The sequence below is a fragment of the Idiotropiscis lumnitzeri genome, chromosome 9 (assembly GCF_059441095.1).
Source record: "Idiotropiscis lumnitzeri isolate Australia: NSW breed Sydney's pygmy pipehorse chromosome 9, RoL_Ilum_1.0, whole genome shotgun sequence".
NCBI classification, from domain to species: Eukaryota; Metazoa; Chordata; class Actinopteri; order Syngnathiformes; family Syngnathidae; genus Idiotropiscis; species Idiotropiscis lumnitzeri.
This window is the reverse complement of record NC_142399.1, coordinates 6,292,319-6,317,226: the sequence shown is the minus strand read 5'-3', so window position 1 is coordinate 6,317,226 and position 24,908 is coordinate 6,292,319. Positions and strand designations below refer to the sequence as shown.

Here is a 24,908-nt window from a genome sequence, read left to right as displayed (position 1 = left end):
ACTTTAAACATATACCAGCAAGACCTACACGTTGCTCGAGTAAATCAAACAACAAAACCTGCAAAAATATGTGTTAGCTTAATGCTAAAACACACAGATCTTCTCAGAAAAAAACATTGATAATGCAGTAGTAATAACCTTTGAGGCAACGGATAATTGAAAACAAAGTGTGCATCAAACATGTAGACAGACAAAGTAACATGACTTCGACGAAATTCAACTTTTAACGCAGCTTGCTGAGTCACTTAGCTGTGGAAACTAACTAAACTTTGTGGAAAGTATTACGTCTGCTTGTACAATACTGCCCCCTGGTGGCCCCGACACACGCCCCAAAAAGGAGCACTACGTCAGGGAGCATTGAAACATGAACTGCATGATGCACAAACTAATTATTTAGATTATATTCAATTAGAACGGCATGTTTTCAAAAAGTACTACACTGTAGAATGTTATTTTTTCTAAATAAAAACATTACAACGGAGCTGAGATGGCTTATAAGCATTTCTATTTATTTCAAGGGAGAAAGATGATTTGAGATAAATGTGCGAATTAAATTCCTAAAGTCATGGCACGAATATTCTAGAGTACTGTACTTTACAGAAGCGACAATGACCAGTAGAGGGCGCTACAACATAGGGCTTTCTGATGAAATCCTGTTTGGGGATTAGTCCAGACTTGATCCCCTCTTTATAAAAACAAACAATGCAGTCTAGTGTTTAGTGGTGGTGTAAACAGAGGCACCAAATCATCTGACTTACTCACACTTTAAGTGGATCAATAGGTGTGAAAATGATCAATCCACAGTGATTGTCTCAGTCCGATTGAACTCCTTTTATCTGGCTTTTGTGTAATCATCCATGTGGAGTTTGGAACTGAACGTTGCCACACAGAGATGAGAAGAACCGTAAATCGGATCTAATTGTATATGAATATTTCTTTTTCATACATTATCTTACTCCCTACACGTATGCTTGACAACTGATATCTGCACTTTCTACTTTTTAAATATACTTACTTTATAGAAAATAGGCCCGATTCTATCAAGTCATTTCAGATGACGGCAAAATGTAAAAAGGACGCAAAACTAAAGAAAGACAAGTTTGCAGTCAACCACAGTTGAGAGCCGGTCCGACTGGTTGAGATTCTAGGGACATACGAGATGAAAAAAAATGGGCCAGTGGCAACATTGAGGAATGTGAACCACAAAGTGATGCAATAGATTCAGAGAAGCAAGATATTCCCCTTGCATGGCCTGCTTTAGGAGAATTTTTTATGGGGTTTTTTTGGGCTGCGAGAATTATAGGAGAGTACATTGTCTTCTGCCAACCTAAAAACCACCAGCCTCTGGCATTCACAAATTCTCTGTCTAATTGGAAGAAAACATTTGTTACTAGGGTGTATGCTTGCTGTTACCGTTACTTAATTTTGCATTATTGTGCAAATCAAGTCACAATGTTAGCAAAGCTATGGGACCATGTTGTTTTGATGAACATGTGTCCACTGACTTTTTTTTTCTTATTCCCAGTCCAAGTACAATAATATGCATGTTAATAAGAGGACGAAACTATTATTTCATGCCCAATGAGCAAGACATTTTACAGTGGTTAGGGGGACCTAAGATGCGGTGTTTTTTATTGAGGGTGGGGGGGGGCATGTGGCTTGCAGCCCCGACACCAAACTGGAGGACCGACGTCACAACTTCCGCCCTGCTCCCTCCTCCTCCTCCCTCCCCTCGCTCGCTCCCTCCCTCCTCCCCAGGCATCGCTGGAGCGACTCGGGCTGCCTGCCTGCTTGCCTGGCTGCCTTGCAAACCAACATGGAGTAGCAGCGCAAGAGATGGGGCTCTAGCGGGGCCACCCCACGGCGACTACGACGCGATTTTTTTCATTAGAATCACTACAACCGCCGTCGTGTGGAGGACATTTTTTGGGGTGGAGGGAAAGGGAAACAAAAAAAAAAACGACAACCAGCCAGCACCTGAGGGCGAGTCCATATTGAGCGGCAAGGCGGGGGGAGGGAAGGCTTGCGTCGGACTAAACACTACCTGCTGGCCCGCTGAAAGTTGGAGCACATCGGGAGGACAAGGGCTCGAAATTTGCAATCCGAAAGCAGCTGGCTGACGAAGAAGAGGAGGGAGGTGACGAGAGAGAAGTGGGGGGGCCTCGCACTGCACACAAAAGACTTCCAGGAGGATATTTTGGTGATAAATGTGGATTTGTAGCGGGGATCGACGCGATGACGAGGTCGAAGAAGAACGCATCCGCCGCGCTACGTGACCTGAGGTGAAGCGAGGAAACATGATAGAAGAAGAAACACACCCAAACGAGTAAGTAGCCATATACACCCCCGCCCCCACCACCCCTCCATTTTACCCCACTTTGCGCTCTCCCAATGCACCCCCTCTTGTGCTCAACTTGGTGTCGACTACTTTTTTTCTTTAATTCCCTCTGTAAAATACATAAAAACAATGGAATATAATAATACTGGGTGCGAGGGTAGCTCGAAAAGGGAGACCTTGTGTTTAGAGAAAAAACGAGGAGGTAGTGGTGGAGGTGGTGGAGGAGGAGAAGCGTGGGTGGATCGGAAACATTTTGTGAAAGGATCCCCGGCCAGCAGCCCTTTCGTTTTACAAACACTTCCCTCGGCTGAGCGTGCTTGGAGCTCTCGCTCCGTCAAATCAAACAAAAGCGAAGAAAGGCCACGGTGTGATCCTATCGGCGCATGTTTTTTTTTAAGTTCTGAGTTGTGTGTGTGTGTGTGTGTGTGTTTGTGGTGCCTCTAACGGAAAGGGGAAGTCTCACAGGATATGAGATATCCGATACGCCTCATCCGCCATGTCTTTCTCAATCGTGCCTCATTTGCATACCCCCATTCATAAAAAAAAAAAAAAAGCTCCGGTGGAAAATGAGCCCACTTTATGTATCTAAGCCCACATTTAGCTTGTATCTGCTGGTTAAAATAACGTCAAAATGCTCGAGACGCCTTGCCTCCGCGAGCACCCACGAGGCTTCTTGATCGAGCCAACATGGAGACGTTTGTTATGCTGCTTCGCCATTTTGGCTCCGCGATGTCGATGTGTGTGCGCGCGCGCGCGCGTACGCGTGTGTTGGTGGGAATTTACATTTGGAGTTGTGGGGTGGAAGGGGCCGAAGGGCATCGGAGGGGGGTTGTTTGTCCTGTGGTAGCGTGACGCCGGCCTCATTCATAAAAGCCCTCTAAACCTTCCGGAGCCGTCTCCCCATTCATGCCCGCCGACCGCACTCGGCTCCGCGGAGGAAACAGTGACAGAGCCACGGCTCCTTGGAAGGTTACTTCAGCGTGGTAGCCATGTGCTAAATTATTAGCACAACCCTACGTTAGCCATAGCTAAATATTTAATAAATACATTTCTTTAAAAAATAACGAATAATGATGCCTTTCTAATGCGTATTCGATAGTACATGAATGGAAAATAATTACTTGCACTTGATATCCACGAATTAAGCTCGAATCTTAGACTAAGTAATGCGTTTTTATTGAGTCTTAATAACGCGTAAATACATTTTTAAACTGCTTATACTAATAAAGCCGGAATTCGAGAATAAATGAAGTATTTCCTAAGTGTGCTAGTTTATGCGCATATTCAATGGACGTAAAAGTAGAAAACGGAAACTTTTTTTAAATGACAATTTACACAACATGTATTCCTCTGGAATGCAAAACAGTAATATATCCTTTACTACTAATTAATAAAGTTCAAATTTGAGTCCAAATGAAATTGCATTACAGAGCTGGAAAATGCCAACAAGCACAGATTATTTTGTCAAGTTACACAACAATACATGGAAAATAACATTTCATTATACCGTCAACTAAATACATAAAAGTTCTTTGAAACTAAGGGAAGTATTTCCATAGCGGGCTGCTACATAAGCTAGCTTGTGCATATGTTCAATGCTAGTAACTATACGAAATACTAACAGAAACGTTTTCTTGAAAATGTCAAGTTACCAGGCTCATCCATTTTCTGTTCCGCTTGTCCTCACAAGCGTCGCAGGGGTGCTGCAGTCTAACCGAGCTGGTTTTGGACAGTAAGCGGTGTCCACCCCGGACTGGTTGCCAGCTAATCGCAGGGCACAAAAAGACAAACAACCACTTGCGCTTACAGTCACACCTAGGGACAATTTAGAGTGTTCAATCAACCTACCATGCATGTTTTTGGAATGTGTAAAGAAACCAGACTACCCGGAGAAAACCCGCTCAAGTGTTCTCGGCAATGGTCAACTAAATGGTTAGCACATCCGTCTCAAAGCTTTGGCCTTCCTGTGTGGCATTTGCATGTTCTCTCTGTGCGTTGTGTGGGGTGTTCTATAGATACAGTTTTTTTCCAGCCTTCTAAAACCATGCATGGTAGGTTAACTGACGAGTCTAAATGTTGCATAGGTGTGAATGTGAGTGTGAATAGTTGTCTGTTCATGTATGTACACTGCGATTGGCTGGCAATCAGTTTAGGGTGTATCATGTTGCTATTGTAGCGTACATTTTAACTTTTGGCCTATAACTACCTTAAAAAGTATCCTCCCCAATCTATGGAACGCAACACAGTTATATCTCATGCACTATTTTTATTACAATAGCTATAATAAAGGTGGATTAGCAACTTTCAAAATACACAACAGCAAGGCTAGCACCTGATTCTTACATTTCAGAGCACTAATAGATCGATGACAAGAAATAATGCAAAATAAGTCTCCCATAACGTTAGCTGCAAATGACGTTTTCTCTTTGTCTGTAATTTGCCCATTGACATTCATCCGAAGTCAGTCGGCATCCCGCGGAAACGCGATCCATCCCGAGCCCCGAACAAAAAAGCACTCATCACGTAGCAGAGGCTCGAGTTAGCCTCGCTAAGATTGTTCTGTTCCTCATGTTTATATTTGTCAGCATTTGATATTGAGACTATAATAACCCGTTAGGTGTGGAATTTCATGGCGGGCGACCGTTAATAACTGTCAAGAATAACACACTAAATTTGTGCCAATGGCCTTTGCTAAGTCGACTTGAATAACCTTGTTTGGTCATTTAGTTCACTATACCGACGTCTACTTTCACAGATGTCGTCTTTTTTGGAATTTCCTAAAACACAACAGAACGATAGCCCAGCTTTGTTGTTTTAGTTCAAATAAAGATGGGGAAAACAACAACACGGGGCATTTTTGTCCTACGAATGTGGCTTAACGCCCGCCTCCCCTAACTTCAGTTGCGACGTCTTTGCACCACGGCATTAAGCGATTTCTCAAGAACTAAATGACCTTTGCTCATTTTCATATCTCCTCTATGGACATAACGGGAGGCTGCACAGAAGTGCGTGAAGACGAATTTATCACTCTTATTCACGAAAGACCGCCGTTATTCGACATCATCGTCAAAGGCTACGCTTTGACTAGCGCCGCCGATGGCATGGAGTGGTACTACTTCACACGCATGCACAGGAGCTCCGGAGTATTTGGCGTGTCTGTCGGTCCGACGTGCCGACTTCTAGGCCGACGTAGCAGTTGGCCACGCCGGATTTTGGCTAATGCTAGCAAGTTATCAGCAGCATAAAGTTGACCCACAAGGCCCATCTTCTCACAACTTGACTGTTTACTGTCATCAGATGCTACTTTTAAGCATTTATGATCATTTTCACAAACAGTTGTCAAAACTATGCCTCCATATGCGCTCAACAAAGTCAAGCTCATTGGCCAGCGTTAGCAAGTTACAATTGTCCAAAAGTTGACGCGTTTGCCCAACTGCTCGCTTATCAACCATTGAAGAAAACCGTTTTCTGTCTGAAAACATTTTGGAGAATCCTAAGCTTAAAAAAAATATATATTTTTTTTTATAATGATTGCAGACTACAAGATCCGTCATTAAGGCACCAAATCTTTTACACGGATTCCCCCCAAAATGATCATCTTGTTGGTTTAACTCATTCGCTGCCATTGGCGGATATAGAAGTCCAAAAGTCCATTAATTTTACCTGGGCTGGCATTGAATGAATTAAATGGTTCAGATGCAATAAACACATTAGAGTGATGATTTAAACAATTAGATTAATTTATAAAGATAATCAAACCTGTGATAATACTTCTGCAGACACCCTGAAAAATAACAGGAGGCCTTTCTTTGAACATGCATTGTTGGAGATATACTGTGTGTAATTAAAACACCATGTCAGTAGCGCATTCCAATCAATTCTATGAACTTAACAAACCATGTCACCCAACCCCCCCCCCCCTGCTTCGCAAATGCCCCCACACCCTGGTATGCACGCACACACACTATCATGTGGAACAGATCCATGGTAACAGTGTTTCCTGTGTTGTACTCATCACAGCTTTTATATAAAAGCCTGAGCTGTTTATATCTCAAGAGCAAACAATGAAGCCTGATTGTTTGTCCTTTCTCAAAGAAAAAAACAACAACTCATCTTTGTTCATCAGCTGACGGGATTATAATAATAGCCGGAGTTGGTGTCAACTTTGAATCTTAAGAGTTTAGCCCTTGCCTTGACATCTCGCTGTGAGGTTGATGATTGATATCAATAAACGTGGTTAGCTCCACCGAAATCGAGATGTATCATGTGCTTTGCATTTCCGGGTCGGAAATTTCCCCCCTTTTGGAATTCTCCGCACGAGGAGGCAAATAATGTATGTTTTGATGCAGCGCCTTTCCCGGCAAATATAAAGCAGTCGATTAAGAGAACACACGCACAATCACTCCGGGTTATTTAAGCGCAAATAACTCAGCCGGAAATCACGTCAAATATCAGATGGCTGAATTATGCCCAAAAGCGTCACCACAAGCGAAAACCGCAACATCCGAGTGTTTATGTAAACAAAGTTGACAAGTTATCAAGGAGGTCGATGTTATGGGTTTAAGGAACAACAGTCTCGCAAAGCGGATTTTATTCAATTGGAAAAAAAAAAAAGTTTACATGCGTGAAAAAAAAAAAAAAAAACTCAGCACACAGGTACAGCACATCGATAACGTTAACAATTTTTTTTTTGCAGATTTCAGCATTTTGTCGTTTTTAAACTTGGGAAACACTTTTCATTCCTTTCCATTTAAAAACAATGTTGCTGGACTGAAATGATTAGCCGCTCAAGTCTAAGAGGATATGAAGCATTATGAGGAGATTTAGTTGACCTTGTAAGAGGTTTAGAAGCGATCAGCTTATTTTCCACCTTGATTTCAACGGATCAGATGTCGAGTAACATTGCAGATGTGAAGATTAAGAACCACTTCAAGTTTGCGGGAGTCGGAACCTACGTCAGGGGCTTTCCAAATGCAGCCCGAAAGCCTGGGGGGGTCCAAATTATTTGCAATAAATGATGTCCTAACAGTTTAAAAAGTGCACACCTAAATAGGAAGGCGGTGAATAAACTTATTAGCTTTGGGCCAATTAAAAGCTCTGATCGATTGTGATGCATTAGAACATAAATCAGACAGTTTTCCATGAAGTTATTTTCAAACAAAAGTTTAATTGTTGCAAGAATAAAGTTGATTTGTTTTACAAGAAAAAGCGTATTTATTTCAACACCTGCTTGTGAAGAACAAATTTTATTATTATTTTATTTCCTCTTGGGAAAATAGTCTTATTTGTCAGAAAATAAAGCCATCTTTTTTAGAATAAAAGGCGTAATATGAGCATAAAGTTATGAAGTTCACTTGTTAAAGTGTAACAGGTTCTTCCCTTGTTAAATGTTGACTTTAAAGTCATGATAATTGCGACGAAGAAAAATATGATTTGATTGACATAAGTTCAAACTTTTCAACCCAGCAAAATAATTTTTTCTCTTGTAAAGGTGCTTGGATCTTGTAACATTGCAACATTTTTTTTTCTGTGAAAATATGAATGTTGTAATAGTACGATTACCCACCCCCCGCCCCCCCCCCCCCTTTCAAATTGAAATTAAAATCTTGCCTATTGTCGTTAGGCGATTATGGGTGAGGCCGGAGCCCCGAAAAAAAGTTTTTCGAGAACCCTTGTTGTACAATTTATGGCAGTCAACGCGGGCCCTGTCAACCACGTCGACGGTAAACACATCCGACTGACTGACTGAACGACTGGCTGAGCGACCTCTCGGCTTAGACGCGTGAGCGAGTGTTCCATATAAGGGCGTCTGATTGGCAGGAAGCCGATCGCGACGTGCCCCCCGGGAGGCATCAGTGTCAATAGTTGGGAATGAACTCGCTTCACCTCGCTCTCATTTTTTCATTTGCAGAGGGAATAGGGCAGCTTTTCATTCCAGTTCTTGTTCTTCAAATATAACCATTTACATAATTCACAAATGAACAATTTAGCGTTTTTTTTCAGGACTATATGCCGCTACTTTTTTTTTACGCGCTTTGAACCATGCATCTTTTAATGGAACGCATTTTTTTTAATTTTAGCTTTAATCGAGTCAAGATTTATCCAAAGTCACATCTGACCAATTTCATAACAAAATAAGCAGCTTGAAGACGAACAGAAGTATCTTAAAGTGAACCCTAAACTGCACTGGGAGCCAGTGAAGATAAGCCAAGATTGGAGTGATGTGATCCGTCTTGCGAGCACCAGTTAAGAGGCGAGCGGCAGCATTTTGGACCAGTTGGAGGCGCTTGAGCGAGGACTGGCTGACTCCAAAGTAAAGTGCATGACAGTAACCTAGCCTAGATGTAACAAAGGCATGGATTACTGTTTCTAAGTTGCTGTTAGGAAAGGAATGGCTTCACTTTAGCCAACTGCCTAAGATGAAAGTATTTTTAAATCCATCTGCGTGATCTCTTTGCTTGTAAACATTGCGTGATAACGGTGAGACCCGCGGCTATTGACATGAACTGGCTAATGTATGCACAAATATGTCTTTTATGGCTCAATTTAGATTTTGCGGCTTTTAATCAGTTGCATTTTGTAGTCCCGAAATTACGGCAGGAATATTGTACAGCGAAAACGCAGTACTGCAAATGTGCTTTTTGTTTCCAAGGGTTTGCCTTTAAATGGGCTTAGTTTATACTTTTAAGGATGTTTTGGGGGATGAGAGGTTGCGCCATTTCAGTCTTAGTTAAACTCATTCACTACCAGCAGAGTTGAAAATAATGGATCTTTGACGTCTTTATCCGTCAATGGTAGTAAGTGAGTTTAAGTGTGATTACGATGAATCATTTTTTTTTCAATCTTGATTTAATCATCCTTGTATGATCTTTGTCTTTCAATGGGCTGAATGCAGTTTTGGGAAAGCCCAACAGTGGGTTGTATTGAAATTCCAATATTGGAATTTGAATATCAAATATCATCTCGAGGAAGTCATCATGTGCATTGTTTATGATTTGAGCCTGGCAACGGTGTGAAGTAAAACAATGCGAGCGCATCAACCAGGAATCGTGACGACAACTTCCTGTTGGCGTGGACTTGGGGTGTGTGCGTCGAGCGGCGTACCTTTTTGTGCATCTTTGTGCGTTTGCGTGCTTGTGTTGATTAGACCAAGGAGTGGCGCTTGTCAGCTCTATCCAGAGGAAGTGTCGCCGCCCTTATCACACAGGACAAGCTTTTTTTTTTTTATTATTATTATTATCACAATCAGTCACGCATGAGTCGGATGCCACACATGACAACCTGACGACTGGCCGGCCCTGTTGGGCTACTCGCAAATCACATCACCCGATGCATATAAGGTCGCTGGTTTACTAGCAAAGTTGCCGAACATATTGGAACATTTTTGGAACGTAAGAAAAAAAGTCAATATATTTCCCTGGTATTAGTGCAAAGAAACAATTGTGTGTATTGTGGCACGGTGCAATAAGCCGTTAGCGGCACGAGCTCAACACACCAGTCGACCGTCAACCTGACGCCGGGGAGGCTGATTATATTAGATGTGATTCATGAATTGCCTTCTCTCTTATCAGCACGGCCGAGTCGCACGTATTCCACGTTTTGCAACGCAAACACATTTGACAAGAAAACAAAGAGGAAGCGGGAAATGGCATGTTAACAAGTGGCAAGGTAAATGAGCGGGCGTTTACAAAAATATTAGTACCAGTGATACGGCGCTAGCATTAGCACTGTAAGCAAGCCAACGTTAGCCCTGGATGCTATTTTGCCAGCAGGATTTATTCGGAATGGATTGTTACTATAAAACTAACTGTTATTGTTTGGAACTTTTATTTTTTTCGAATGTCCAAGCAATTAAACATCAAAAGGAGAGATAAACTTAGCTTTCAAGGAGAAATTTTGCTTCTGAACACTCTCGGGTGCCTGAGATCCCTTTGCTCAGTTTCTGTTTGCTAGTCTTTTGCTCAGTTGCTGGCAAACAATAGATGAGCTTTTTTTTTTTAAATTTCATTTGCTGTAACCGGATATTCCCCGGTAGTATCAGCAAAGCTTCTGAAGCTTAAGCTAACAGGTCAGTGCGAGGCTTGCCCGCGTCAGTTACACCCTCAGTTTTAGATTGATTGTTTTTCTTCTGGTGCGGTGGTTTGTACAGGATGGGGCCAAATAATTATTGTTTTTCACAGATCATTTTACTAATTTGAGGTCATGTGACCAGTTTGAACAAAAGTGGAAAAAATGACATGAACATTTTAAATTCCCCATTACATTTTTTTTTTTACATTAAAAAATCAATCTAGGCATCGTCATAATTTTTTTTACCTGACTTTTATCAAGAACTGATTTTAATACTTCAATTAGTTGAAAATGCTCAACTACAATTTTCCTTGTACACTTGCTTAGTATTAAATGATGGCAAAAGTTTGATCCTAGTAATGGATTAGTCCTACTTTGAAACCGGACTAACTTTTTTCGGTTATGTGTGCCCTGTCCCCAGCTACCATAAAAATGTGACGTTGTATAAGCTCTGGAAACTTAAAGCAGTTGCCTGGAATGAATTAAGTTTCCGGCCCCCGCAAATGTTTGCGTGCATCCTTGTCTGTTTGTCTGCGTGTTGGTTCAGAACACGCTGTGGCCGTCTCCGCCACCGTATGTATATAAAGTAGTGCTTGTGGCGCTTCCCTGTGTGTTCCCACCACAGATTACAGGGCCTGTCAGCAGACAGGGGCTCTAAACACGGGTCACAAGACTCGACCGAAATGTGACATTTTAACATCACCGACAGCGCTGATAGCCGCTATTGTGTATCTTGGAGCATGTGTGCTTATAGAAAGGTCTGGATTTTTTTGCTGTTATTGCTGCATGTGGGTGGCCTATGCGGGGGCTCAAATTGCCACACACGTGTTTTAAGTTGACCAAAAGTCAGCGGCGTGACGCTTCACCTGAAACAACTCGTGTCGTCGAGCAAAACTGAGCACTATCGTGTTTTGGGGATTTTAGGATGTTGAGCAACAGGTGGAGCTTTGACTGGTGATACTTGGGCCATTTTAGTCAATAGCAAGGCAAAAAAAGAGATTAGGCACAATAACTTTATGCTCCCAAAAATATTTCAGCGATGAGTTGGTTTTGTGTTTTATCGCTCAATAAATGACCGAAAAGCGCATCGGCGACTGTTAACCGACTAAAATAAATCTTGAAAAAAAAAAAACGTGAGCGAGGAAACATTTGGTGCGTTTTCTGGTTAACCATTCCAAGCTATTTATACGACCTGTCGTTATGACTGAAGACAGCCTCAGTTAAGGTTTTAGGAGCCGGGGGGGAACGCTACTGTATATGTCAATGGACGAGAATGGAAATACAGATGTGTCTGTGGGCGAGCGAGCGAGGGATGAAGAAGGGAAAGGGAGGTGCAGGAGAGAGAGGTGTTGTTATATAATTAGCTTACAGACAGTGCAGCGGATTTGACGCATCCATGCACACGCACTTGCACGCACACACGCACACACGGGGAGCACAGGTGGCGAAACCGGTAGAGCGGCTGCCTCCCACCCACGCACATTCATAAAAGTGACTGAATGACAGGCTGGCTGACGGCGTGACGACAGACAAACAGTGGAGCGCCGATCCACCCACCGCTTTGCATGTTGATTTTTTTTAAAAGACACACACACACACACACACACACACACACACTTACACTTAGACAAAAGACTGCTTCCTGTTGTCGTCAGATCAGCCGCACCGAGCTCATTGTGTCCCCGTGGAGGGTGGCGACCGTCATGTTGGAACATGACGACTCTTTTGTTTTGTACTGGTGAACTCTGTAGACTAAACTGTCGCAGGTTCTTCCGTCTGCATGTCAAACAACTGCAGATTTTATTTATTTATTTATTTTTTTGCTATTTTGAGTGGAATATCCAAAATGGATTCTGTGACGCTGGTTGACTTCTATTTTTGTTCAACAACAACCCCCCCCCCCGATTCTGACCATTTACAAAAAAAAAAAAAAATTAAAAAAGGCCTAACACTGTCTGTTAAATGGGTTTAAGGCATGGCTCCAGGGTGTCTTTTTAACTCGGATCACAGTGGCCGCCTAACTTTAAATTCTAGGGGTGCAAGTAGAAAATTTTGGGGTGTACACTAAGTTGACATGCAAAGTAAATATTCACACCAGATTTTCACTATATTACAGATAATCAGGATGAAGTGTGGAGCTACAGTTTGTCAAGAACAAAAAATATCCAAGAAGAGTAATTAAAAACGGGGGGGGGGGAAGCATCAAATTTTATGGTCGCACTGGTGCGAGTAGATGAAAAATTGACTTGCACCATCCCAAATTTTGCAATATGTACTGGTGGGTGTGTGTATGCGTACAACACCTCCCACGTCGTAAGACAAAGTCGTGACTGCAGACGCCCTCAAACATTCTGCCCATGTGTGGAAAGCAAACACGAGTGCGGGAAAAGATAAGACAGTGAACCTCTGTGTATCACACACATACGTTCCAGACGCAACCATGAGAGGTGAAAAGCCATAATATGAGAATATATACATTTTTTTCATAGTTTTATCCCTTCCACAAGCTTTAACTCATTCAATACCAGCCGAGTAAAGAAAAAAAAAATGGATCTTTGACGTGTTTATCCGTCAATGGGAGTCAAAGAGTTAAACATATACAACTTGAAAAAACACGATTTTCCTTACTGCCTGTTTTAAGAGACCAAGCGTGCTTGCTTTAAGCCAGTGGTTCACAAACATTTTGAGGTCTTGACCCCCGCTGCGTATTTTCGATCGATCCTGGCAGAAAGAAGCACAAGTTGCAATAGCTGATCAAATCGGGCCAAGTGTCTTATCGTTCTTTTTCTTATCACGTTGCAGTGACAGCTACATCGTGCGTGTGAAAGCGGTGGTGATGACGCGGGACGACTCGAGCGGAGGCTGGCTGGCCCAGGATGGGGGCGCTCTAAGCAGGGTGGGGGTGTGCCGCCTGAGACCGCCTGAGCTACCCCAGCTACCACCCTCTGGCAGTTGCCAGTTCCTCATCCGGGGCGAGCGGATACGGGACAAACAGGTAAGGCAAACGTTACGATACGAATACTCACGGGTGCGGGGTAATCGAAAGAAACGACGTTAATTAACTTTCTCTGCGTGTGTGTGAGAGTGAGAGAGAGATTTCTATGGAATGTTTTCATCTTTGAAAATTTCTCCAACCCTACTCCTGACTGTTGATTGGCAGGTGATCATGGACTGCCCGTTGAGGAAGGACTTGGTGTACACCATTGCCACGCCCACCTTTCATCATTGGAAGGTGGAGGACCGGAGGTGCGGCCTGTCCTTCCAGAGTCCCGCCGACGCCAGAGCTTTCGACAGGGGGGTGCGGAAAGCCATCGAGGACCTGGCGGAAGGTACGTTGCCTCTTTATCACCTACCACATGCTAACAACATTTAGCATTCAATCTGCCGCAAGAATATGTGGTCACGCTTCACAAATAGGCTTGCTCAATAGCCACCATACTTACTATTTTTCACTTGATGAGTAAAAATTGTACACGTTTGATAGCCCGAGTAAAAACCAAAGTCTGTGGAGAAATTCATCAGAAAGGGGAAATTGCCAAATGATGCGACAAGAAGATTTCCAATAAAAAAATGTTTCCATTTTCCAGATAGGATTTTTGTTGAAGCAGGATTTTCTAACAATGTCTGCGACCGAAACAAAAGTGACCCAATGGAGAGGGCGTTTAAGACTTTTTAAGAATCCGCTGGCATAATCTAGTGAAAGTCTAGGGTCTCTAAAATCGATTAATTAGTCAAGCTGAGCTTTGACTGGCTCCGCTTCAGGCTGGATTACACTACATGGTTGGAATGATGCAATTCAAATTTTGATTTCTTTATTTTTTTTGCTCTGGAATGGCGCATTTGGGACATGCGTCATGGCAGCATGGAAGAAAAGAAAAAAAGCATAAATTGGAAATCCTCAGATCAAAAACAGGAATCATCCATAAACAGAAACAAATATTCTTGACATCTGCCGGTGCAAATGCCCAAGTTTTGCCCTGAAACACCGGCGGCGGGAAAACCAAGCTGCAGCAGAAGCATAAACAATTACGATTACATAAAGCGTAAACATTAAGCGTGTCTTGAACAAAACTCTCAGTTGTCCCTGAATCTTTTAGCTTTTTGACATTTTTTTGGACAACCGGATACTTTGTGGGAACCTTTTGGGAAAGGCCCTTTTTTGTTCCCAGTGCACAAAAACGTTTTCCCAGGAGAGTCTTGAAGCTTTTTGAACAGCAAATGTTGGAATGCCCCTATACTATTGTCCAAAAAGTGTGGCTTCCAAACAAACTTTACAGGAACAGGTTTTGCAAATTGAAGCTTTGGCGGAAGCAGTGAACGACCTAAAAAAACTGGTGTCAAACTCAAGGTCCTGAGGGTTTTCATTTTTATAAAAAATAAATGTATAAATAAATCTGCACCTAAATTGCACGCATATTTCACACCACCAAATTCCTAAACATAATTGGAACAAGACTTTAACACAATGGTAGCTCGATTCACAGGTTTTCCGAGTTATGAGCTTTCGCTGGCTCCATTTTTAAGTTATTTTGCTTTGCAATGATTCTCATAATCCAAACTGTCCTGAGCGAAACCATAACTACTGTACAATGTGGCCAGCAAGTTATTTTTCTTTTCTTTCTTCCTCCTTAGGTTCCACAACCTCCTCTACAGCACTCCAGAACGAGGGCGAGCTGGGCGACGACGACGTCTTCACCGTAAGAGTGTTTTCTTTTCGTTCAGCTCGGGAAACACTTGAGCCGTTTGCAGTATTTAAAAAAAAAAAAAAAAGTGCTTGAGAGGGTCCCTCCTCCCACCTCCCTGTAACCTGACACCGAGAGCAGCAGGCAGGGTCAGAAGGTTACTTCCTGTATCCTATCCGCCTCCCTTTACCCCCACCCTCTCTGCCCCCCCACCACCACCACCACCCTTCAAGCCTCCCTCCACCCACTCGGGCGGCTTAAAAAAGAGAGCAGCGGCGTGCAAACGAGCGGCTCGCAGCTGTTTCCCAGCTTAGTGCGGGGCGGCTTGATTTATTAGAGGAAGTGCCTCGTGGGTTCATCTTTTGGACTCTGGCTGTCTGCGACGGCCAAGACTAATAGGTGCTCTGCTGGGAGTGTACCGCCACCGCAAAGACGCACACAAACACCCAGAGAGGCCGAGAGAGGCTTCTCCAAAGCTGTCGGGGCATTCCACGACACTTGGATTTGTGAAATCTTGGGATGGTCATTGAACGAAATTCCCTGGGGACATTAGGTCAAGTCAAAACTTCATTTAACTGTGGCATTTAACTTTAAAGGGACATACAGTCCTTCCTTAAGCAGAATTTTAATGTGTTCTGTGTGCTCACATTTACTCTCATCAAATCAATTCTCCCCACAGAAATGAAATGAAATGCCATCAATCCGTTCCACTCTCCCAAAATACTCAAATGTTTTCATGCATTTTTTTTAATATTAACAAACATAGGACTGTATTGTGATATATAAACGGAGTGGCTGTCACAATTCATCGATAACTAATCGATTATCAAATTAATCGACAACTGTTTTCACAACCAAGTAATTGTTTAGAGCCATTGCTCAACTTGAAATGGTCCCAATTCTCTGATTTCAGCCTCTTGACCCTTTCTGTAGTCCTTCATGAAAGCAGGCAGAATATCTTTTGTTGAAACAAAATAAAACATTTGTAAATATCTGCATTTATTTTGTAGCCAATTATTTGATTAATCGATGGAATAATCAATAGAATATATATATATATATATATATATATATATCTTACCGCAGAAATTTTGTCCAACTTTTTTTGTTTGATTTTATATCACAAAAAAAAAAAAAAGCCTTCAAGATTGACTACTTGTTTCCGACGGCCCACTTAGGTTGCCCACTAGTCTGGTCTGAGCTGGTTGTACCCTCTGACGGTTGCTGCCAAGTACTGAATGTTGGAAACAGGGAGCAGAACATATTGCTGAGAAGGACAAAAGAATCCTTCAGATTCAAAACAACGACAATATTCTTAATGATTGATTTTGTATTTAACGGTAGCTCAGAAGGAAAACTTCCCAAATAGTTCTCGGATATTGCTTGTTAAGAAAAGAATTCCCTCACAGCACATGTGATAGTCTGTCATTGCAATGACTAAATGTCACAATTCTTCGACTAGAACATGAACAGAAATATCTGCAGTGTTGGTGGGGGGGTCAAACTGGGGTGATAAAAACATTTATTCTCACAAGATTCTGACGCTTTATCCCAACAATATACATATTTGAAATGACGTGCATGGTCCATTACTGCATTTATTCCAGCGTCATTCATGGTCAAAACAGTCTACGGGTCAAGCAATTTGCACTCCGTTTCATGGTTAAGTGCAACACAAATGAGACCTACAGTATGTTACGCGCGTAAAAATGTAGGCGCTGATTTGCGCCCGATTGCCCGCCCTCAACTTGCTAAAAACGACAAAATTGAAACTGTATTGTGAGAATTGAATGTTAAACTATATAATTGAATTATCGCTGAGGATCAAATATACTTCCAGAGAAGCTTGGTGAAATTTCAGTTTCAAGTTTATTGGACTTCAGTTCCAAACTAAAGCTAATTCCACTTCAAACTATTACGAGTCAGTTGTGAAATGAAATGATGCAAATTAAACACTAATTCGAATTTTTAATTACATTTTTAAATGCATTCATTCAAATTGAGCAATAAAAAAATGTAACATCAATTCAATTTCTGGTGTTACATATTTCAGACCATAAATGCCATAGACGGGCTAATGGAAATAAACGTAGATCATCACGTATCTATAGATAAACACAAATGGAGCAGCAACCCATACAATCGGAATAGAACATTCATTCTCTCTTCTCTGTGGAAACAAAAATTATCACTGGAGCTCAGTTCTTGACCATCTCTGCCGATTTCTGCTCTTAATTATGCTGCAATTTTTTCAGTTGCTGCCACAACATGGTACTATGGGGTGAAAATATTTTTTGGGGGAAAAAAATGGAAGTGTTCACATGTCCGAAATGTTGAGATAAATGTTTGCAAGTAGTGGAGCGCCTAACTACTGTAAAAAGTCATAAAAAGGTGATGCTGTAATAAACTGTGAGAGCAGAGGAACACTGACATTTCCAATTTAGTTCGCCTATCCGCTGTTCCTTTTCGCCTGTTAATGACCTCTCCCAAAGTTAGCGGCGTGGCGGCAAGGCTCGCCAAGCGTGCAGTCTCGGGCGGCGCGAAATGCGGGAGCAGATTTACAGTCATCGGGGGACGGTGGGAAGGGGGAGGGGGATGGGGGGGGGCATGATTCCTCATCGTCCTCCTCCTCCCTCTCAGAACGTCTCCTCTGTCTCGCTTGCTCTATTTTGGCCCGTTCGTAACAGGGGGAGTGGATGCGACAGAGAAGGTTGGGGGGGGGTGGGGGGGTCAATTCTGGGTTCGTCCCAAGAGGGCAACACAAAAAGCCTGGAAACTAACTCGGAAGTATCCGAAATTGGAAATCGGAGAAAAGACGTCCAGAAGAAACTCTCGAGCTTGCTTGCAGAGTAAGCGGTCCGATTCTGTTTTGAATTAGTCGCAGCCTCGCAGGCCAGAGTACAGGCGGTATGTTTTGTTATTTTTGGCCGGCTGCTCTGCAAGGGCTTTGTAAGAAAGCAAAGAAGGGGGTAGGGGGGGGAGGCTGGAATTCTCAGCATGGCAATGTCCGTGTGGGGAGCGCAGCTCAGGAACGCGTCCAGGATATAACGGGTATGGCTTCACGCACACACACATATCTGGGTCATATAAATCTGGCAAATAATTCATAGAGTTCAGGCCTCACCGTGCGCCAGATGGACGGGATCAAAGCGCTCGAGGTGAACAGTTTGTCCGTGTGATCATTCTTAGGAATAACTTCCGAGGGGTGAAAATGACACCGTGGCTAAAACAGATGTGTAATGTGAGAAACATTCTTATAATGATAGTCGCTTTTTTCGAAATAAGCCTCGGAATTTTTTTTTTTGTGCCTTGAGATACAAAATATTTTCGTCCCAGCGATTTCTTTGCTTTGACTTTAAATTTGAGACATGAGCACTTTATGGTTATTGAAATTAACTCACAACAGGTGGCAATTTGGTGGCGAGCGAACAATTCTTAAAATAAAAGATATTTAATGCCTCTCACAGTTAAATGTTACTGTCAAATTAAACAAAAAGCAAAGACACGGCGAGGCCCCTGAAACGCTTGTGACTGCCGAGGCCGACCTCCCGTGTGCCTGTCTGAAATCGATCTGCCCGCGTGCTGCGTGGCCAGACGTGTGCGGTGTCTGGCCAAGATTTGACTTGGCGCGGCGCCCTGACGCTCTTTTGGCAGAAAGGCTGTCAGGATACGGGCGACGTGAACACGCAAAGTGGATCGAACATGCAAATCTGTCGACGCTCAAGACTGAAGGCTGTTGGAATCGTATTAAAAAAAAAAAAAAAAAGTTTTCTTTTGATTGACTGGAGGCTCCATGGTGGCTTTCTATGCAGGCGTCCGGAGGGAATTACCTTCCAGAGCAACCATCATGAGAACAAACCTCCCGAGAGCTGCAGGGAACGTCAACGAGGGCCTAATCCCGGCCAAAGCCTTTTGTCAACTAAATGAGCTTTTTGCCTCTTTAAAGAGATTTGACCCCAAATCGGATGTCCTGCTAATAAATGGACTAACCAATGTTGATAGAGGCGGTTAACTCATTCACTGCCAGCAATTTACAAAGCAGCGTATCCGAGTATTGTCGGCCATTTTAAGCATGATCACTGATCGTTTAACATCCACGGAATATTGTGTTCTTTGGCAATAGAAGCACCAAACACACCGAAAAAAAGCAGACTTTCTTCTTTTCACCGGAAAAAAAAAACTTAATTTTTTCTATTCTTTAGTAATCAGTACTAGAATGTGAGTTAGTTTCATCAAAAGCACGGGTTTCTGACCAAAAAGCAGAGAAAATTTGCAATTTTGACATTAGTGCTCATCTTTTGCAGTTTTGACACTTCAAAATATAAAACAACAAATAGAAGACAATGAAAGGTCTTATGGCTAACGCACGTTTGCGACTCGATTGAGGACAAGCGCTACAGAACATGGTTGGCTGGATTTCTCCCTTAAAGGGGGACTCCGATGATACCATCGCCATGGTAACCGCATCCAAAAGTGTTGTGCAGAACTACGAACTTGGTTCCGTTCCAAGGCAGATGCGTTGAAAGGTTTGCCCCAAATGAGGAAGCCAAGGACTGAAAAACAAAGCTCTCCTTTCCTGTTTTTCCCCAATCAGAGTGGAGCCTTCCTGTTTTTGTTTGTCAAATCGCAATGTCTCCCTCCCGGCGACCAAGCGGTTTTCTTTTTTTGGTTATTTTTTATTGTTGGTCCAATGACAGCGCTTCTCTCAGACGCATCCTGTGTTTGTTTGTCGTCCTCCTCCTCCTCCCTTCCCTAGAACGCCACCGACAGCTCGTCCAACTCCTCCCAGAAGCTGGAGAGCTGCCTGCCGCCGCCCGAGTCCTCGCCGCTTCCGCAGAGGCACAGGTGCATGCTGGGATATCGCCACAACCTCCACGAATCATACCGGCTCTCGGACCACTACCTTCTGGACCAGGTTGGAATTTTGTTCAATGCCCGACATGACTAACTAAGGCGCTTGTCTTCGACCGAGTACTATCTTTAATTTTGTACTGTCCGCGCCCCAATTTCGTGTCCTGATGGAACAGTCGAGCATCACCGTGTTGACATATTCCTTCTTTCCACAGCCTTTGTCCCGGGTTCCTCATGTCACCTTTCAGGAAGATGAGGAAATTGTGCGCATCAACCCACGCGAGCGCAGCTGGGAGCGGGCGAGCGACCGCGTCAGCGAGCGCCTCCGTGCTCGCCCGTCAGACCGCTCCTGGCTCACGGGCTACGAGGACTACCGCCACGCCACCATGCGCGACAAATTCATCCAGATGGACGACACCGAATCCTATGTTCACTTCGCCAAGACAGAGGCGCAGAAGCACGACTACACATACCCGCTGGCGCCCGCCCTGTCGCCCTCAGACTCTGACCCAGCGCTCGGACCCTTTGCCGTTAAGGGCTTTTCGGTTGTCTCCACCCAGCCTCGGTCCTTCCTGCCCAGCTCGTCCCTGTCCGCCAACGGGGGGAAGAGCTGCAAGGAGGACGGTCTGGAGCGGGCTCACTGCGAGCACTGCGGTGAGGCCTTCTTGGCGACGGAGAACAGGCGGGGCCGGTGCCAGGACGCTCCGGACCCGGTGCGGGGCTGCGTCCGGCGGGTGAGCTGCATGTGGCTGGCGGACACCATGCTTTACCACTGCATGTCCGACCCGGAAGGGGACTACTCGGATCCGTGCTCCTGCGACGGGGGCGAGGGCGGCCGGCTGGGCACGCGCTGGCTGGCCCTGCTGGGGTTGTCTCTGGTGGCGCCCTGCCTCTGCCTGTACCCGCCGCTGAATGCGTGTCACCGGACAGGCCTGGCATGCGGATGCTGCGGGGGCCGACACAAGGCCCTCAGCTGAGAGGACAAATATATTAAAAAAACAGAACCCAACGCAAGCACAGGGAAGGAAAGAGGCAAACCGCTGAGGTTTTGCTTGATCGTTTGACAATTCCTGGAACTGAAATAAGCCAAAAAGTCAAGAAAAAAAAAAACTGGTGCATTTTCTAAGAGGCCTGGGAAGATAAGCTCCCCCTAAAGGCAGACACTTGTCTCGTCTCTTCATGCTCCATTTCCGGGCGAGAGACAGCACTCCTTTTCAGGGGGGCTTTTATTTTCTGCTTTTGTTTTATAGCTGAACATATATGTATCACATATGCAGGTACTTTATACTTTGTACACTGACTTTGCCCTCAGAGAACTTGAATTACAGTGTTCCCCCGCGAATAACAAGAACAAGCCCTGCTGCTGCAAAAAAAAGAAAAGAAAAAAGGCTGACATCCGCAAGAAATTGACGCATCCCTAAAAAGCTTTCGAATCGCCTTGAGATGCCACAAGATGGCGACGAAGCACGACTTGTCCATTGGACAGCCTACGTGAAGCTTTCCCTCACTTCGACATAGTTCCTTGGCACCAAAGCAATACTTTTATACGAAACATGACTTTGGACAGTGATTGTGAGTACTTCGGCAGATAAAAGAGGCTAAAAAATCAACTATGAATATGCGGGGGAATACTGTACTCTTTTCTTTGTTCTATTATTTACGTTCCTATTCCGGCATCCCTGTTCCGATCGAGACACTACATCTCACACATATGAGTCGACATCCTACCAATCAAAATATCCCAAAGATTTTTGCCCCCCCCCCCCACCCACCCCACATTGTACTGATCCACCAGCAGAACAAAAACGGACATCTTGGCTTTGTGGTTCACTCGTGGTGCCTCCAGTCACACTCGCCAATTATTGGTATGATTATTATTCCAAAAGGTGCCTCAAATATAAACACCAAAATCCGGAAACCCTGCCATTCTCTGGAATTTCAGCGTCAGAAATTTTTTTTTTTTTTTTTTTTGCCACTTGCCTTAACAATCCCGAGTGAATTTCCGATTTCCATCGTAGAACTCGATAAAGCGCAGTGACAAAAGTGGTGGAAACTATGTTTTTTATATACTTAAAAAGAAGACTCATCTGCGACGTACAATCGGCTAAGGCCACTGGTCACATTTAGAGGAGCACCGATTCAAAACCACAAATCCCAACAAAAACGAATTTTTACTGTACATTTTGACCACTTATGCCGGCAGATGGCAAAATACTGGCACATTTATGACAAGTGTTGGCATTACTTTCTGTGTGCTTTCAAAAATGATATGGTGTCGTTTTTATCCGAAAACACAGTTTTCCTTTTTGTTAAATCTGAACAAACACATTCAGCAACATGCGAAAAGCAATATTAGTGCCATAAGTGATGTGTTACAATTATTTCATTAAGCCCATCATGAAGTATACGTCATAATTATGCACTCATCAATATGTGGGAAGAAAATCAGCTGTGATGCATTGCCTTAGCTACTTAAGTGACTAAGTAAAGCTACAGAACCACATGCAGACATCCAAGAAATATGATTATGGATTTTTTTCATAATCTATTCCGCTGATGTCCATTAAAAAAACAAAACAATTGGTTCAAGAAAAACATCAATATCCGTTTGCATAACATTACAGTACTGATATCCGTGTATGAATACTGTATCAATATGCAATGTCGATTCAGTACTGATAGCAAATTTATATTAGTCTGTACTGACACCTGAAATTGGCTGGAATATTGATACAACACTGATAGCTGATGTTGGTGTATTGATACTGTACCAATATTTATACTATTTTGATGTCTGCCATTGGCTTATCAACTCTGTATCAATATCTGATATTGGTCTATCGATCCTGCACTGAACTGATGTTAGGCTTATGATACATCGATACAGTACTGATAGCGGGGTATGGATACAGTAACAATATCACGTGTCAGCGTATTGATACAGTACTGACAACTGATGTTGGAGTATCAACACTGTAGAATATCTGATATTGGCACATCTATACGGGATCAATATCTAATGTTGGCATATCTATATTGTACTGGTATTTGATGTCGGTGGAGCTTTAACTGTATCGATATATGATAATGAAATGCCACGCTGATGATATTGGTGCATCGATACTGTGCCAATATTGGCATATTGATACTGTATTGGAGATCTGATGTTGGTATGTCTACACTGTACTGATATTGCAATATTTTTTTCCAACCCAAGCTGGAATCAGTGTGACATAAAGACAAAAAAAGCTATAGCGTTTTAAAGGACAAGGGTTTTGTTTTTTTTGTTTTTTCTGACTCAACAAAAATGTAGGATGTAAAAGCTCGCATCCCGGTTGTGGTGCCAAGGAAATGTGACTTACTGTAGTTGAAGTCCAGAATGGCTGAGGATGTCCTTTTTCCTTGAGTCCATCTCACACGTCCTGTGTTTTTGCGTCCTTGGTGTGTTTTTTTTCTTTTTTTTACCTCCCGACGCTGCATAGGCAGGAATAAAACAAAAAAACATCTCGTTTGTGGTGTCACGCATCAGGGAGAGAGACAATCAGAATAGGAAAGTGTGTTTGTCCTTATTTTTTTTTTTCTTTCCGTCCACTCTTGTGTGTGTCCTTTCAGAGCCAACTTACAAGTGCCTGAACGCATCGTCTCTTCTGTCACGTATTAAAGTTGAGAAGTTATTAGAAAAAAAATGACTGCCTGTATTTGAATCTGATCCATTTCATACGCTTATAAGTATTTTTACCTCTGCAAAAAACAAACATTAAAATATATATTTTATACAAGCATTATATATATATATATATATATATACTATAAACCACATAAATTATTTTTTTAATGTCAAAGTTGGAGTAAACTATTCTTGCAAAAGTTTCTAAAACTCCTAATGTGTCCCAAAAAAAAAAAAAAAAAACCCTTGTCCATCCCAGCTGCCCCCCCTCATCAGAAGCATGTGATAGACATCGAGAGGCCATTCAAGCTCAGGATGTCTCTGCAAAAAGCATGTGGGCGATAATGACGGCGCAAGGAGGCTCTGGAGAGAGAAAAGAGAAAGAAGGGGGAAAAAGCCACGGTCCCGCAGGGCTTTTGGGGGGCCTGCTTGAGCTTGGAGGATGAAAAAAAAAAAAAAGTCGCAGCGTCGCACATGTGCAAACATTTAAGATAGCTGCGCTCAGAAGAGGGTCAACGCGGCCCCTCTGTGAGCGCTTTGTTTCCCCGCCATGGTGCTGTTATGTCCAAAGATAGGCAATGACTTAAATTACACTTTAAAATGAGCGCGACAAGATGCTTGTAGGCCTTCTCGTCTGGCCTAAACACTATAAGTAGCACTAATTGAAATTTTACTACCTTAATTCTAAAAGTTGTTGGACAGTGGGCTGTAGAGGTGATGTGGCTTAGGAACCTTTCTAACAACAGTGATACCTCAACTTCCAAGTTACCCAACTCACAAAAATTTCGACATTAAGTCGTCAATCAGATGTTTTTTTTGTCTTGAGCTGCTATATAAATATGTTACATGGTGAGTCTCAAACGTACTCACCAGTACGTGTCCTCGGGTAAAGTTGACGTCCTTCCCACTTAATAAATCTTTACCCCCCATTTTGACATCAAATGAATGACTCATAAGTGTTTTAACTTGACTTGACATTCGTCATAGCTAGTGAAATAAACTGTGAGGGGGGTTAATTGTTTGTATACTAAACTGGGGAGCTTCTCCAGTCCTCTCCATTTTCATATCGCGAGCTCTCCGATACACGGAAGTCATATTGACCTTTTTCTACCAATAGGCTTCGATCAAAAAATGACGTCATATAGTGATCTTGAATTGGGATAAATACGTGATATTTGGCATTTAAATACTAGCGTTCATAAAGATTAATAATCAGTATAGTCAGTATTATCAGTCAATATTTTTTGTGGTGCATAAAAAAAGAAGCTTTCTATCAATCACATTTATCCCGCAACTGGTT

General features: G+C 43.0%; 1 protein-coding gene and 1 long non-coding RNA gene across 3 annotated transcripts in view; one reads left to right on the top strand and one right to left on the bottom strand.

Moving 5' to 3' along the window:
* The window catches only part of LOC148330006 (uncharacterized), a 100,017-nt gene extending 75,335 nt beyond the window's left edge, over nucleotides 1–24,682 (bottom strand). For both annotated transcript variants that reach the window (XR_015845092.1, XR_015845091.1), the window contains exons 1-2: nucleotides 24,479–24,682; nucleotides 23,304–23,415 (exon numbers count right to left, since the gene is read on the bottom strand). This is a non-coding gene — a long non-coding RNA (uncharacterized LOC148330006). The remainder of the gene's footprint in view (nucleotides 1–23,303; nucleotides 23,416–24,478) is intronic.
* On the top strand, nucleotides 1,759–22,465 carry spred2b (sprouty related EVH1 domain containing 2b). The gene is made up of 6 exons (XM_088304988.1): nucleotides 1,759–2,326; nucleotides 13,211–13,403; nucleotides 13,569–13,737; nucleotides 15,041–15,105; nucleotides 19,847–20,005; nucleotides 20,157–22,465. Exons 1-6 carry the CDS (start codon nucleotides 2,298–2,300, stop codon nucleotides 20,916–20,918), a joined length of 1,377 nt encoding a protein of 458 aa, XP_088161114.1. The 5' UTR covers nucleotides 1,759–2,297; the 3' UTR covers nucleotides 20,919–22,465.
* Nucleotides 24,683–24,908: the final 226 nt, after the last annotated feature.